Source organism: Orycteropus afer, unplaced genomic scaffold (assembly GCF_000298275.1).
Source record: "Orycteropus afer afer isolate SDZICR_OR568_19922 unplaced genomic scaffold, OryAfe1.0 scaffold00195, whole genome shotgun sequence".
NCBI classification, from domain to species: Eukaryota; Metazoa; Chordata; class Mammalia; order Tubulidentata; family Orycteropodidae; genus Orycteropus; species Orycteropus afer.
This window is the reverse complement of record NW_006921782.1, coordinates 224,233-241,858: the sequence shown is the minus strand read 5'-3', so window position 1 is coordinate 241,858 and position 17,626 is coordinate 224,233. Positions and strand designations below refer to the sequence as shown.

The window sequence follows — 17,626 nt, the reverse complement described above, 5'->3', positions numbered from 1 at the left end:
AAACCTGACAGAGAACAGCTAATAAGAGTCTAAGCCATGATTTGTGGTCAGTAGGCACACAGTGTGGGAGATGAGGGAAGGGACAGTTCCACTCCTTCCCTCAGATCCTGACTCATGAGTTTAAAGCAATCAGAAGCAAACATTTCTCAACAGAAAACACATTCACTATATATATATAAAACCAAAGTTACTGCCGTTGAGTCGGTCCTGACTCATAGCGACCCCTCCTTGGGTTTCCGAGGCAATATCCCTATGTAAGTAGATTGCCCTATCTTCCTTTCGAGGAGAGGCTGGTGGGTTTGAACTGCCAGCCTTCTGGTTAGCAGTCAAATGCCTCAGGCACTATGCCACCAGAGCTCCTCTGCCAGTCCCTGATACCTTCAGTATTCTTCACCAATACCATAATTCAAATGCATCAATTATTCTCCAGTCTTCCTTATCCATTGTCCAGCTTTCACACTCATATGTGGCTATTGAAAGACCATGGCTTTGACCAGGTGCACCATAGTCTTCAAAGTGATATCTTTGCTCTTTAATGCTTTAAAGAGGTCTTTTGCAACAGATTTGCCCATGCAATAAGTCATTTGATTTCTTGATAGCTGCTTCCATAGGCATTGATTATAGATCCAAGTAAAATGAAATCCTTGACACCTTCAGTCTTTTCTGCACAAACATAGCTACATAGCTATCTTAAATATGTTTTCAAATCCCGTATAAGACCATTACATAGTGAACTCCAAGTATAATAGTTAACTTGCATTTTTTTTAACTCATCTTTTTGCTGTTTAGTCTTTTTGTTATATTTACAGAAATTCTTCTCTCTTTGCTTTTTAATAGTATCCAAATAATCTTCTCCCTGTCACTCAAAATCCCAGTGCTGCTTTTGGCTGTTTATGCTGTAAAAACATGAAATTAACACATCAGGTAAATTTCACACTTCCCCTTCCTGAGCAGATTGATGTAAATCAAATTTCACATTAATCAGACAAAGCATTGTACATCTTCTATCCTGTGGAAATTTGCGATCTTCACTCACATCAGTAAAGTGTTGTAAGGTTTTTTTGTTTGTTTGTTTGCCTTGCTACCTGATTTATTATTATTATTTCTCCAAAAATTTTTATTCAAGATTAGTCAATCTTGTATTAGATACTTGTTTCCATTAAGGTAAAATACATAAATATTTATTGTTGCTGTTGTTAGGTGCCATTGAGTTGATTGCAACTCTTAACGCCTCTCTGTACAACAGAAACAAACATTGCCTGTTCTGCGTCATTCTCACAGTCATTGCTGTGTTTGAGCCCATTGTTGAAACCACTGTGTCAATCTATTTCATTGAGGGTCTTCCTTCTTCTCACTGACACTCTGCTTTACCAAACATGATATCCTTCTCCAGGGACTGATCCCTCCTGATAACATATCCAAAGTACATGAGACAAAGTCTTGCCCTCCTCCCTTCCAAGGAGTGTTCTGAATGTACTTTTTTCTGAGATAGATTTGTTTATTACTTTCTGAATTGTACTTTTGTTACAAAAACCATCAGTCAGTCAATCATCAAGTATTTATTGAGGATTATGATCAGTTCATTAGAAGGAAGCAATTAAATACAGTAAAATATGCTATTGGCATAGTTGCTATTAGTGCTCGTTCATTTTCTCAATTGGATCTACTCTTATCTCCATTGGTTGTTTCATCCAATTCCTCTGCCATAGGTTAAATTCTATGACTCTTGAGGAGTCCTTTTTCAAAATAAGAGTTTTAACCCCTTTCCCTCCACCCTGTTTTTTTTTTTTTTTTTTTTTTAAGAAATAGAATAGAAATTGTCAGAGTGCCTCTTGTAGTAAGGGTAAATATTGTTTGGTTGAGTTTTTGTTTCAGTTATGTATGCTTTTGTTTTATACACGCATGCAAACTTGTATATTGAATCACAGTATACTATATTTTTTTCTTACTGGAAGTGACAGTAAAAAAAAGGTTTAAAAGCCCTTAAGCATTTAAGAACTGTAAAAATGTTCTTTTGGTTTACAGACTTAAGTACTATATGGTTTTCTTGAGATGACCCCAAGAGACCCTGAGGAGAGTTAAGCATTCTATGTTTAACAGAAGTAGATATGCAGTGTTAGAGAGAACTTCTTCAAGTCAACCTTTATAAGATAAAGCCAAGAAGGCATCTGAGCAATATTAGATTTTAAACCTCAAAAATGATCTCTCATGCCATATAATTAGTTTCAAGCTCTATAGCTCACTTCTTTAGTAATCTACTTCTAGATCTGAGACCTCTGTGCTTGAACTCTGCCACCTGTATATCAATGGAGATTCCCACTGGGGAAGGGAATGTGGTCAGCCGTGACTCCTTTCCCACCTCCACTCAGTCATGTGCTCTAATGTTCATAAACTTTCTAGGAATCAAAGAGCATCTTCTTCTGGAAGAAACTGAACCAAACCTCTAACATAGTATGAGTTCTATGAAAGCAAGTGCCCTGTCTTTGCCTTTCACGCTTTTCTATCTTAGTAAGTATCTTCACAAGGCAGCCAGCCATTCAGTATGATAATGAGCCCTTCTCTTTTGAGATCTTCTCCCTGACCAAGTCTTTTTTTCACAAGGTCAACTCTCCTAGTTTGACTTTGACTTTTATAAGTTTTGTAGTTAGTTATTGACAGTTCACTTGTTACGTGGTATACTTTCACTTCTACTTTCTTACACATCTTTGAGTTTCTTAGATTTCCAAGCATTAATACTGAATGTCTCTCCCCAACATCCATTCATTTTTTATAAACCTATTGTTTTTGCTTCTTCCTCTCCAAAAGCTGACAGAAACTATTTTATGGTAATCAAAAATTTAATGTCTTTGTGACATGATAGAACAGAACAGTCTTTCTTCTGAAGTAATGTTTTAAGTTGTCACAGCCTTCTATGAGGAGAAGCTTTGCTTTGGGGAATTTATAGTGATTCTATTTAGCTTAATGTAAAAGGATGAGCTAAGATGGGGCATTTCTGAGACTCATTTGGACTTCTGTTTCATTTATATCATCATTTGTATCATGAATTAACAAACTGCAAATGATTCTTAATTTTAATGGAAGTGTTTTGTTGCTTAGAAAACAACAAGTGGCCACTGAATATTACCGGAAGCAAGTTCTACGACACTACTTCGCAGAATGGCAGCATTGGCATTGTGTAGAGATCCGAAAGAGAGAGCTGGCTCTAACAAAGGAAGAAACCAGGAAGAAAATGGACGCGGTGCTGAAGGCAGCATCACTAGGGAAACTAAGTGCAAATGAGTCTTCAGGCACAAGTACTCCACTTGAGAAGGCAACAGCCACTGTGGAACCATCCACAAGAGATGGAGAGGTACCTGTTTTCCCTCTACTTGGTCTTCCTGCTTATTAAACATTTGCATTGGCATGTTGCATTTTTATAGTCTAGGGTATGATAGAGGGTCTCAGATTGCCTTGCCTAGGCTATCTAAAAGATTAGAGCTGCTGCAGGGCACAGAAGGTACCTTTCAGGCAGGTTATTTTCTTGAAATGAATCTCTTTCTATAATTGCATATAAACTTCATTGAAACCGGGTAGAGACATAATATACAAAGAGAATTTAAAACAATCTAAGTGAAAGACCCTTCAGGAACAGATAGATAAAGCATTGTTTACAATTCTTGAACTCATCATATTCGATCTGTGGACATTTCCTTTCTAAATGAGTTTGTGACTTACAAGATGGCAATTTTTTAAATTTTCTTTTTCTAATAAGAAAAATCATATAAATTGTGGCAATTTGATAGGAGAAAATCATAGACAAAAAGAGTTTATAATTCCATCACCCTGGAGATAACCACCATTAAGATGCTGATGTACAGCCAGCTAGTCTCTTCTCTATTCAGAAATATGCAAATTTGTTTCTTTTAATATTTTATGTTAACTTTTAGATTTTCTTCAGGCAGGTCATTGAGGATAGCTGTTGTTGTTGTTGTTGTTATGTGCCGTCGAGTCAGCCCTGACTCATAGCAACCCCTCCTTGGGTTTCCGAGGCAGTATCACTACGGAAGTAGGATTGCCCAACCTTCCTTCCGAGGAGTGGCTGATGGGTTTGAACCGCCAGCCATCTGGTGAGCAGTCAAGTGCCTTAGCCACTATGCTACCAGAGCTCCCTGAGGATAGCTAGTCTGCCATAATGTAGGGAAAGGGAAGCTATGATTTTTTTCTTCTTAATAGTAATGTAATTATTCTCTTTTTCTTTTTTTTTTTTGCATTTTCATGGTATGTTGTTATTGTTGTTGTTATGTGCCCTCGAGTCAGACCTGACTCATAGCGCCCCTCCTTGGGTTTCCGAGGCAGTATCACTATGGAAGTAGATTGCCCCATCTTCCTTCTGAGGAATGGCTGGTGGGTTTGAACTGCTAGCCTTCTGGTTAGCAGTCAAGTGCTTTAGGCATTGTTGTTGTTGTTGTTGTTATGTGCTGTTGAGTCGGACCCGATCATAGCGACCCCTCCTTGGGTTTCCAAGGCAGTATCACTACAGAAGTATATTGCCCCATCTTCCTTCCGAGGAGTGGCTGGTGGGTTTGAACTGCCAGCCTTCTGGTTAGCAGTCAAGTGCCTTAGGCACTATGCTACCAGAGGTATAGATAGCATGAGCATTTTCTATTTCACTAATTATCTGTCTGCAGCAATAATTCTCAACTGGGAGTATAAACAGAATCAGACCTAGTAAATCAGAATTTCTGAGTGTGGGGCACATGTATTTTTTTTTCTTAGAAGTCTACAGAAGAACCTGATTAAGGACTGTCATTCTGTGCCATCATTTTTTAAGGGCTGTGATTTTTATCATGAACCACAGGCTAGAATCTATTTAACTCCTTCTCTGTTGATGAACATTTAGTTGTTGCCAGTTTGCCACTGCAGTAAATAGTGCTTCGACAAACATCCTTGTACTTAAATCTTTGCACACATTCATGATGCTTCATTTAGGATAAATACCAAACTGTAAAATGTACATTTTTTAAAGACCATTACCAAATTGTACCAAACAAGTTGTACCAAAACAAATGCCTGCTTTCCTGCATAATAGCGTATTTTTTATCTTTGCCTAAGTTGACAGGTGGGAGCTCTGGTAGCATAGTGGCTAAAGCACTTGACTGCTAACCAGGAGGCTGGCTGTTCAAACCCACCAGCCACTCCTCGGAAGGAAGGTTGGGCAATCCTACTTCCGTAGTGATACTGCCTCGGAAACCCGAGGAGGGGTCGCTATGAGTCAGGGCTGACTCGAAGGCACATAACAACAACAACAACAACAAGTTGACAGGTAAAATATTTTTCATGTAGTTATTTGCATTTCTTTGATTACATTGAGGTTAAACATTTTTTTGTTAGTCATTTAAATAGCTAGATATAGCTGTGGATACAGAGTGACTTGTTTTTTCATATCCTTTGCCCGTTTTTCTAGTTGATTATATTTTTCTTATAGGAGCTTTTTGTATTTTTAAGATTATTGATGCTTTGATTATTGTATATGTTGCAAATATTTTTTTCCAATTTGTTATTTGTCTTTTTGGTTTATTTATGGTGTTTGATTTTATACACAGTTAACTTTTTCAAGAGTTAGTTTTTGCTTTCAAAGTAGCACTTACTGTCATATTTAGAAGCCCTTTTTGAAAGAATTACTTCCCTCTTTTTGCTTACTCCCCAACCCCCTCTACAGAATACTGTTAAATACTTCAATCAGACTTGTAATTTGGTTGGGCACTGGAGGGTCCCAGCCTTGCTTTTTACCCTGATTACTGTTAGCAAAATAGGCTGATTGTAATTTAAGTTTAGTGTCTCAGCAAATAGAGGATCATGAAGATACTTATTTGGACTTATATAATAGTTTTGGTCCCTTCTCTTAGGCAATTTATCATCCTTAATGTCAGTTAGATAATTTTGTCTCCAGAGATCCAGGGGCATCTTCTGTCTTAAGAAATAGCTGTGTGGAACATTTTAGCTTACAAAGTTCCACTGTTACTATTTTTCAAAGGGAAAAAAAAATCAGCTGAAAGTACTTTTTACTTATTTAAAACAAAATAATTGTGTGTGTGCTTGCTCTGTGTGTGTGTATAAATCGTGTGTATATATATATATATACGATTTAAGAAAATAACCCTACAGGTCTCTGAAATCGAGAACAAAAAATTTTATCAAGAAAGAATAATGTTGAAAAAAGTGGAGTAAATGAAAATGAAGGGCTATAATAGACTTTGTGGATTACTAGATAAATCTTTTCTAGAGTGTAGAGTATAACATGAACAAATGAAAATATAAAATCTTTAGTTAGATGATCATTAATTACATATTCGTAGGAACTCATGTCCCAGGAACACATATATTATACTTGAAATTTTTCAAAATTATCAGTTAGCTAATAGGTGATTTTCTCTAATTAGGCCAGACTGTTCAGTCCTGTTCTATTAAGCACAATTTGTACCATTAAGCTTTTCTTTTATTCTCTTATTTTTACCTTTAAAAGTTAGCATGATCCAAAAGAAATCTTGTTGCTGTACTCAAGGCTTTTACTAAGTCTTGCTGGGGAAATAACATGTCATTACCACAAAGTTTAAAAGAGCCTAAAATATATGTCCTGCTTCATTCTAAATTACTTAAGCAGGTATTCTCATGAATAAATGTCCACTGACATTTCTGAAATAAAAGGTTATTTTAAAAGTCTTTAATCATGTCAGAATTTCCATATATCATATCCTTTCACTTTAGCTGAGCCTTTAGAAAGCATTTCCATCATCATGAAAGATACTTTTAAGTACCTGAGTATTGTATCCTATTAGGGCTATTCAGAGACAGTTAGAAGCTTTTTAAAATTAGGTAATTCAGAATATTTTTTTTCTTATTTTTTTTCTTTATACTACTGCAGATGACAGAATCAAAACTGATCAGACCTTAGACCATGGAATCAAACCATTCTGAAAGAGACATTTTAACTCTGACTTTTTTTTTGGCCAGGATAAGTTTTCTGAGTAAGAATTTATTTTCCTTCTCCTCGCTATAGAACTTGTATTGAGTATGATACCTCAATTTATTAAGTGAGATTTATATGATAAAGCTTTTGAAAACTATTAAGTAGAATGTCAGTGCAAAATATTACTGTTCTTGTTGTTAGGTGTCATCAAGTCTGTTCTGACTCATAGCGACCCGATGTGCAGTAGAATAAAACACTACCCAGTCCTGCACCATTCTCACAATCCTTGCTGTGTTCCAGCCTGATGTTGCAGCCACTGTGTCAGTCCATCTCATTGAGGGTCTTTCTCTTTTTTACTGACTCTCTGCTCTACCAAGCATGAGGTCCTTCTCCAGGGACTGGTCCCTCCTGATAACACATCCAAAATACATGAAGTAAAGTCCAAGACAGATTTGTTCATTCTTCTGGTAGTCCATGGTATTCAGTGTTCTTCACCAGCACCATAATTCAAAGGCATCAGTTTTTCTTTGGTCTTCCTTATTCACTGTCCAGCTTCTGTATGCATATGAGATAATTAAAAATACCATGGCTTGGGTCAGGTATGCCTCAGTCTTCACAGTGACATCCTTGCTTTTTTAACAATTTAAAGAGGTCTTTTGAAGCAGATTTGCCTAAAAAACAAAACAAAACAAAAACCGAACTCGCTGCTGTTGAGTTGATTTGACTCATAGCAACCCCTCCTTGGGTTTGCAAGGTGATATCTCTGTGGAAGTGGATTGCCCAGTCTTTCTTCCAAGGAGTGGCTGGTGGGTTTAAACCACCAGCCTTCTGGTTAGCAGTTGAATGCCTTAGGCACTACACTCTAAGAGCTCCCAAATTTTCCCAATGCAATATAAAATATTATTAGGGGACATTATTATGTAATACAGATATTTACTCAGTGATCTTGGGCTTGCAGTTATTTCCCACAAATAACTCAGGAATAGCTGTAGACTAAAAACTAGGCTTTAATCCTGGAATAAATCAATCCCCTGGAAAAAAAGAAGTGACTAATTGTCTAGTGGCAAGAGAGGTATTGAAAGAACAGAATTATTAATTGATTTGTTAAAGTAGTCCTTAGTTTTCAAAGGATAGAATACATGTATCCTTAGCCACAAATTTTCCAATTATCTGTAGAATTCAGAGTCAAATCATGTACATAAAATTTCTGTATTCTGTATCTAGAATAATCTTGCTTAATTTACAAGTGAACTCTCCAAATTAGAAATTTATAAGCGCACATTTTCCTGATTGCAGATGTCCTGGCCCATTGGGATGTTTGGTATAGGTGTAGCCACACTCCTACCCAGCTTCCAATGTGACTCTCAAAGCTAAGATTGGCAGCCTCTGAAATGGCCAGGCCAGGCACACAGACCAGCTCTGGCTAGGGTACAGGGCATTTGTGCCACTAAGCAGAACAATGCTACCTGGATGAACATAGGATCTCATTAGCACGATTCTTTAAATAGCTGAGATGTATGACGTGTTTCTTCTCCCTCAGGTGACTGCTGAGTCCCCCTTGTGGGAAAAGCCTCCTTTGGAGAGCAGTGGTTGTATGCTGAGTCTGCCTCTAGGAAGACCAACAAAGAGTACCTTTCAGGTTCCCCTTCAGAATGTCCCTCTAAACACGCCTGACAATAAGCAGCCCAAGACTGTGGACCCTGAGCCCTCCCAACAGCCTGGCAGCAATGAGAAGCTCAGAACCACCAACCAAAAAGCAGAGCCCATTTGCTTGGGCCATTTCCACACCCGCCACATCTTCCAGCAGCAGCTGATTGAGAAGCAAAAGAAGAAACTTCAGGAACAGCAGAAAATAATTCTCGAGCTGAAGGAAAACCAGCGGCTGGCAGAGGCTCGGTGGGCAGAGGAGCGTGCCGCAGCAGTCACAGGCACACAGAGCCGCAGCCTGTCAAATCCCACAGAAGAGGAGGAACTGAAAAGAACATGTCAGATGTTTCTTAAGTATGTCCATTGTATCAGAATACAATTTGGACTGGTTATTTGGGGTCTCTTCTATGGGGCAAGAGGCTCCTGAACTTCTTTGCCCTGTTTCCAACCTCCATGATCTTTTCTTTTCTTTTATTCTGCACTCTCAAAGCAAAGAAGCCCTGTACATTGTGATTGATTTGTGACAGATATAAACAGGTATTTAAAGCAAGTGGCTGCTTAGGATGTTCCAGTTGTACAGTTAGAGAAAGGTCACAGTTACCTTTATCTGAGGAGCTCTGTTACTAAAACAGTAAAAGAGAAAAATTATTACTTACTCTAGCTAGTTTTCTGACTGTACGTAGTACTGAGAAGCCAGTTGAGACATTAGGTCCAAATGGAGCCACCTCTGGGCTGGCTAATTACCTAGCTTACATTTGTAGTTGTTTGGTTTAAAGCCTAATATCACTTGCTTTTGGGGCCTGGAATAAGATTCTCAATTTCTCAAAAGCTATTTAGAATGTTTCAGATGTGCTTGAGACAAACAGTATGTATGATAAATGGTAGGATAAGAAGTGGTTGTATCTATTGATTTGAAGCACTAGGATGAGAGTCAGAGGCCTGACTCATGTTGTAGGCTCAGGCCAATTACTCAACTTTTCCCACCTCATCACACCCATTTATCCAGTGGAAATAATAATAATTAGTTAGCTCAGAGAGTACGGTTTAATTAAAGTTTGTAAAATTCTTGGAGATTGTCAGGTGAAAGGATTTGAAGGAAGCTGGTTATTGATCTGAATTCTTTTTCTTTTTTTTTCCCTCAGTTCACCTGCTGCTTCACCTGGGACTGAGGGCAGTAGAAGTGACTCCCAAAATTCTGTTTCTGGACCCAGAAGGAGCCCAAGGCAGCCGATGGCCCCCCATCCCATACTGAAAGGCAGGGTTGTCTTGGTGATAGTTTGGGTGGTGGTCTTCTCCTTTCCTACAGTAGAACATGCAGGGACTGAAGTTTCACAACTCCCAGGTTTTGAGAGTCAATTTTAAAAATCCATGTTAAAATTTCTGTATTCCATATCTGGAGTAATCTTGCCTAATTCACAAATGAACTCTCTAAATTGGAAATTTATAAGGGCACATTTTCCTTATGCATATACCTTGGCCCAAGAGGCTAGTTTGTATAGGTATAGCCACACTCCCACCCAGCTTCTGTTGTGAATAGAAGTACCTTCTAAGAGTGGTCAGAGTCTGAGGGGTAGACACAGCAGTAGTAGAATGTACCAGAAAGTGCCATTACTTTTTTTCTGCCCCTCTACAAACCTTTATGCCCTTTTTAGGCAGCACACATACAAAAATTACTGAAAAGTATATTATATTTCTATAATTTGGAATTGGATTGTGGGGGAAAAAAAAGATGAGACAATTATACAAAAGAGAAAAGTGAGGTCCTGCTAAGGATAAGCTTTGATAAAGATTACCTGTCATTTGATAACATTAATATATTTATCAGTTCACGGCAATTCAAGTTAAGGTATTATTATATCATTTGATAATGAGTTATACCTTTATGATAGACTTTTACTAATGAAATCTAGAAGGCAAACATTTTGATTTGATAATATTTTTCATGCACATGTTGTTGTTGTTGTTTGCCGTCGAGTTGAACCCAACTCATAGCAACCCCTCGTTTGGTTTCTGAGGCAGTATCACTATGGAAGTAGATTGCCCAACCTTCCTTCTGAGGAGTGGCTGGTGGGTTTGAACCTCCAGTCTTCTGGTTAGCAGTCAAGTGCCTTAGGCACTATGCTACCAAAACCATATTTAAACAAAAATAGAAATGTGAGAAGCATTCTTCAAAACCCACCTAGTAAATCTGTTAAATGTTCTTACTCAGTACTTAGTCACTCACTGTATATATATTTGTCTATATGGTGTCATGGTGCCTAAGGCATTTGACTGCTAACCAGAAGGTTCACACCTACCAGCCACTCCTCAGAAGGAAGACTAGGAAATCTATTTCTGTAGAGATACCACCTCGGAACCCAAGCAGGTGTCGCTATGAGTTGCAATCAATTTGATGGGAGTCAGTTTAGTTTTGGTTTCTTTGGTATATTAGTAGGCACTTTGAAGATTATATTGTGATTTGTAAACCTGTACCTTTTCAACTGTGGCAGAATTGTTGCTCTGAAGAACACTGTGCCTGCAGTCAACCCCTATTAAAAAAGAAATTGACAGTCTTTGCATTGGCAGCAGTTCACGCTGCCTTTGCCGACCCTAAGGCTGATCAGGAAATGCCCAGTTCAGTGTGATAGTCTGAAAAAAAATTTTTTTCTTCTACTTGATCAAAGAGTTAGCACATTTTAGATTTTCAAGCTACTTTTCAAGTAGCCTTTAATGAGTAGCTCTAAAAAGTAGGGAAGGGACATATACAGAGCCTCTGCTTTTCAAGGGTGTCTCCCTTTGATCTTGTGAGCTTTTTCTTCCTTTTAAAAGATGTTCTTGCACCCGCCATTTCTGGCACCACCATTACACTTTTTGCAATGAAGCATGTCCTTGTGTCTGTAAAAAATAATAGTCTGGTGTGTTTTTTATTTATTCATTCTTCAAATTGGAACTTGAATTTTCTTTTCTTTAACATGGCACAAAGAACTGAGAGTAACTATTGGCTGATTTAGGGAAGCAGAACTCTGCTACCCCTCCCACCCATGCTCCCCTTCCTGTGTAAGCCCCAAGTGATTACAGAGTCATATTATCAGACCATCTTGCACATTTGCTTCTTTTGGATGGATATTTAGTAGACTGTCAAGAACACAAGTCTGACACTCAAATTCGTTCTGATGCCAGTACTCCAAATGCCTGGTACAGTTCCATTTCCTGCCCATCTGGATATCCACCCCTGAAAACTAGATTAAAATGTATTCATCGTGACCCCAAACTTCAGTTTGTTTGTTGTTGTTGTTACATATACAGACATATGTACAGAGTCTTAAGGAAAATTAGCAGACTCACTTAATGGGATATGAAGAATGATTCTATTCTCAAAGTATTTGTTAGCTATAATTAAAGTTTCTGCACATCAAAGGATTGTCAAATTAAAATTCTGATTTCTGAGTGTAGGTAACAAAAGCCTATCATCAAGCCTATCATCCTATTTAAAGCAGTAAACAGTTATCAGGGTGGAAGTGGGAAGAGACCTGTTACATTATGAGGATTGTAGTCAATATCGTGAAACAAAATGTATATGAACTATTGTATGGAAAATGAATTTGCTCTATAAACTTTTACTCAAATCACAAGACTAAATAAATAAATGGAAAGGGCAGTAAATAGGTATCCTAGTAGAAATGGAAACAAAAACAATCTGCAAATTGTTCATCACTGCTGAGGTTGGAATTGTAGGTCTTTAATCTAGAGTGTGCAGTTAAATGCATAATACATATATATTTTTGGGTTCATGAAATAACTTAAAAGAAAGCCCTAATAATAACACTAACTTTTGCTTATGAAATGGAGACATTTCTTTTGAAGTGTTCTTCATATTTTTTATATTGGAACTCTTTTACTATTTTCTAGCCATGGAAGAGAGAGCAATTCAGCGAGCTGAACGTAGGCGGATCTTGGCAGAGAGGAAGAAAAAACAAGAAGAAGAGAAATTGGTAATAAATACAGAATGCAAACTGAGGCAAGAAAAAGGACTTGTATAGGTCTTTATTGAAAAATGATTTCAATGAACTTGCTTGTTCAAGCCTCTTGAGACAATAGAGTAAACCAACTTGGGAAACAGTCTTTTGCCTACTGGCATGAACTTTGTGACAATATTAGGAGAAAAAAGGAAGAAAACATCAATATCATTAGTGTAGCAGAAAGAATATTACAAAAATTGATGGGAGCTAGCAGATTGGGACATTGTCACGTAACCAAGACTAGAAAGTTATGGGTAGATGACCACTCTGATAAGTGTGCAAGGGGAAATAGTTCTTATTGCAAAGGGGAATGTTTCTTATTTTCCAAAGTTTTGACCCAAGCTGCCAGAAGTAAATGATAACTAAATGAACAATTCCAAGAGTAGCTTTTTGGTGAAATGAAGAAAAACTTTTTTTTTTTTTCTCTTTTTAAATTTCACTGTTGAAATTAAGAAGGGAAAAATAATCATTTTATGCTGAAAAATTATCTTATTCATCCTCAGTCTCACCTTCCCAAATAGAAAATTGTTCTTTTGCAGAAATCTTTAAATTTCACAACTATCCACACGTTAGTCAGGTTTTCTAATTTTATCACAAAGTGCAGACTTCTCCCAGAGATGGGGCAGCTGCTGTGTGTACATACCTGACTTTCCCCAACATAAAAGATCTTATTTCCATACAAATTGAGAGCTCTGATTTTTACACATTCTATTCTTTATCAGGCCCAGTTAAAGGCCCAAGAGGAGGAGCATCAGAAGAGGGAAGCAGAAGAAAAGGAGGCTCAGCTTGAAAGAAAACGAGAAGAAAAGAGACTGAAGAAAATGGTTAGTCTGTTTGGTCAGTTAACTCAGGCCTAGTGTGTGATACTCTGGGCCTGTGCACCTGTCCCACCCCAGAACTCTCTGGGACACTCTTCTCATCTTTGCTTTCTTTTTCTGCCTCGTCTTCAGATCTTATCTCATTTCTCAAGATTAGTCTTTCCTGCTCAGCCCCAGCATCCTGCCCACCCAATGTTAGGTTAGGTCCCACCTTATAAACTCTCATAAAGTTATCTTTCCCTTCAGATCATTACCAGTACTTGTAATTACACATGTATTTTGTGGTTGTTCTATTAATTTCTGACTCCCTAACTAAACTGTAATCTCTGTAAGAACAAAAGGACCACTTTGGTGTTGCTTATTATTATATCTGGTAGCAGTGTGTCTAGTATGTTGTGGGATTCAGCAAATATGAATGAATTCATTCATTGAATGAATGAATAAGTGAATGAACAAGTGGAAGAAAACACAAAGAAGTAAAAAGAGATAAAGCTCTTACTCTGAAGATTATTAAATTCTAATTGGGGAGATGGGACAGCCCCCAGGTGGCAGGGAGCAGTGGCAAGGAGTAGCGGTAGACAGGCCAAGCAAGAACAGGCAAGGGAAAGCCCAGGAAGTGAGCAGAGCAGTTGGAACAGCTAAGGGAGACAAACTTGTCTGTCAGTTTGTCATACTGTGGTGGCAAGCATGTTGTGATGAGGCTGAAGGTTGTGCCAGTAGGGATGCCCATGGTGGACCGGTTTTGGTGGAACTTCCAGACTGAGACAGACTCAGAAGAAGGAAGAGGCCATCCACTTCTCAAAGAATTAGCCAGTGAAAATGTTAACAGTAGTGAAACACTGTCTGAAATATTACTGGAAAATTTTATGAATAAACCTGAAACATTGGCCGATACAGTGTTGGAAGATGAGCCCCTTAGGTAGGAGGCACTCAAAATATGACTGGGAAAGAGCTGCCTCTTCAGAGTAGAGCCTACCTTAATGACATGGATAAAGAACATCCATTGATAATCGGAACATGGAATGTATGAAGTATGGATCTAGGAAAATTGGAAGTTGTCAAAAATGCAATGCAATGCATAAAGATTGATATCCTAGGCATTAGTGAGCTGAAATGGACCAGTTTGGGCCATTTTGAATCAGACAACCATATGATCTACTATGCCAGGAATGACAATTTGAAAGGAATGGTGTGGCATTCATCATCACAAAGGATGTTTCAAGATCTGTCCTGAAGTACAATGCTGTCAGTGATAGAATAATATCCATACGCCTGCAAGGAAAGCCAGTTAATACTACTGTTATTCAAATTTACACACCAACCACCAAAGCCAAAGATGAGGAAATTGAAGATTTTTATGAACTTCTGCAGTCTGAAATTGACCAAACATGCAATCAAGGTGTGCTGATTATCACTGCTGACTGGAATGGAGAAGTTGGAAACAAAAAGAATCATCAGTAGTTGGAAAAGTTGGCCATGGACATAGAAATAATGCTGGAGATTGCATGATAGAATTTTGCAAGACCAATGACTTATTCATTGCAAATACATTTTCTCAACAACACCAATGGCAGCTATATACATGGACTTCACCAGATGGAGTACACAGGAATTAGATCAACTACATCTGTTACAAGAGGTGATGGAAAAGCTCAATATCTTCAGCCAAAACAAGGCCAAGAGCTGATTGTGGAAAAGACCATCAACTGCTCATTTGCAAGTTCAAGTTGAAGTTGAATACAATTAAAAGAAGTCCATGAAAGCCAAAATATGACCTTGATAATATCCCTCCTGAATTTAGAGACCATCTAAAGAATAGATTTGATGCGTCGAACACCAATGACTGAAAACTAGAGGAATTGTGGGATGACATCAAGAGCATGATCCATGAAGAAAACAAAAAGTCATTAAAAAAGACCAGAAAGGAAGAAAAGACCAAAATGGATGTCAGAAGAGACTCAAACTTGCCCTTGAATGGAGAGTAGCTAAAGCAAATGGAAGAAATGGCAAGATAAAAGAGCTAAGCAGAAGATTTCAAAGAGCAGCTCAAGAAGACAAAGTCATTTGTTATAATGAAATGTGCAAAGACAGAGTTGGAAAGCCAAAAAGGAAGAACACACTCAGCATTTCTCAAGCTGAGAGAACTGAAGAAATATTTAAGACTCAAGTTGCAACATTGGAAGATTCTATGGGCAGTATATAGAATGATGCAGGAAACATCAAAAGAAAATGGAAGGAATACACACAGTCACTGTACCAAAAAGAATTGGTTGGTGTTCATCCATTTCAGGAGGTGGCGTATGATCAAGAACGAGTGGTATTAGAGGAATAAGTTGAAGCTGCACTGAGGGAAGTGGTGAAAAACAAGGCTCCAGGAATTGACAGGATACCCACTGAGATGTTTCACTAGAGGCCTCACTAGAGGCACACACTTAGCTATGCCAGGAGATTTGGAGGACTGTTTCCTGGCCAACTGACTGGAAAAGATCCATATTTGTACACATTCCAAAGAAAGGTGATCCCACAGAATGTGGAAATTATCAAACAATATCATTAATATCTCATGCAAGTAAAATCTTACTGAAGATAATTCAAAAACAGTTATAGCAGTAAATTGATAGAGAAGTTCCAGAATTGCAAGCAGGATTCAGAAGAGGACATGAAACGAGGGATGTCATTGCTGATGTCAGATGGATCGTGGCTGAAAGCAAAGAATACCAGAAAGATGTTTACTTGTGTTCTATTGACTATGCAAAAGCATTTGTGTGGATTATAACAAATTGTGGATAACATTGAGAAGAATAGGAATTCCAGAACACTTAATTGTGTTCATGAGGAACTTGTACATAGACCAGGAGGCTGTTACTCGAACAGAACAAGGGGACACTGCATGGTTTAAAATCAAAAAGGGAGTTTGTCAGGGTTGTATCCTTTCACCATACTTATTCAATCTGTATGCTGAATAAATAGTCCAAGAAACCGGATTGTATGAAGAAGAACATGGCATCAGGATTGGATAAAGGCTCATTATTAACAAGCTATGTTATGCAGATGACACAATTTTGCTCACTGAAAGTGAGGATGACTTGAAACACTGATGAATATTGAAGACTATAGTCTACAGTATGGATTACAACTCAATATAGAGAAAAGAAAAATCCTTACAACTGGACCAATAAAGTGGCATCATGATAAATGGAGAAAAGATTGAAGTTGTCAAAGACTTCGTATTACTTGGTTCTACAATCAACACCAATGGAAGCAGCAGTCAAAATATCAGGCAAATTGGCTGCAAAATACCTCTTTCAAGTGCTGAAGAGCAAAGGTATTTCCTTGAAGACTAAGGTACACTTGAAACAAGCCATGGTATTTTCAGTCGCCTCATATGCATGTGAGAGCTGATAATGAGAAAGGAAGACTGAGGAAGAATTGATACTTTTGAGTTGTGGTGCTGGCAAAGAATGTTGAAAGTACCATGGACTGTGGAAAGAACTAACAAATCTGTCCTGGAAGAACTGCGGCCGGAATGCTCCCTGGAAGCAAGAATGGCCAAACTTCATCTCACCTACTTTGGTCATGTTATCTGAAGGGATCATTCTCTGGAGCAGGATGTCATACTTGGCAAAGTAGAAGGACAACAAAAAAAGGGAAGTCCTTCAACAAGTTGTACTGATACAGTGGCTGCAATGATGGGCTTAGATATAGCAAGGATCGTGGGGCTGGCACAGGACTGGGCAGTATTTTGTTCTACTGTACATGAGGTTACTATGAGTTAGAGATGACTCTGCGGTACCTAAAAACAACAACAATTGGGAAGATAAGGCCAAAAATACACATCTGCCAGAGCTTATGTAGTACACCATATGCTGTCTTCTACTACACAGGCTATTAAAGATCATGAAGGTCATAAAGGCAGGATCCATGAAGATCTTAGAGAAATTAGAGGCATTTTCATAGAACTCTTTCTTTAATGTCCTACCAGGCATTATGACTGTCCAGAAGAGGGACACAGTGTTCTAAATTGTCACATGTATCTGACTACAGGACCTTTTTTTTTAGGAAGCACCAGGTAACATCTCATGGAATAATTTGGGACCATGCTACTGTAAGCCAATGAGACAATTTTTAAAATATAGTGTGTGTGTGTGTGTGTGTGTGTGTGTGTATATATATATATATATATATATAAAGAGAGAGAGAGAATAAAATATAGAGTA

The 17,626-nt window shown here is 38.0% G+C and overlaps 1 protein-coding gene across 1 annotated transcript in view; it reads left to right on the top strand.

The window, feature by feature from the left end:
* The window catches only part of CCDC191 (coiled-coil domain containing 191), a 149,583-nt gene that overhangs the window by 74,606 nt on the left and 57,351 nt on the right, over positions 1–17,626 (top strand). Inside the window, exons 9-13 of the mRNA XM_007947851.1 lie at positions 3,097–3,349; positions 8,487–8,947; positions 9,736–9,848; positions 12,482–12,564; positions 13,314–13,415. Of these exons, the coding sequence (XP_007946042.1) occupies positions 3,097–3,349; positions 8,487–8,947; positions 9,736–9,848; positions 12,482–12,564; positions 13,314–13,415 (1,012 nt within the window). The remainder of the gene's footprint in view (positions 1–3,096; positions 3,350–8,486; positions 8,948–9,735; positions 9,849–12,481; positions 12,565–13,313; positions 13,416–17,626) is intronic.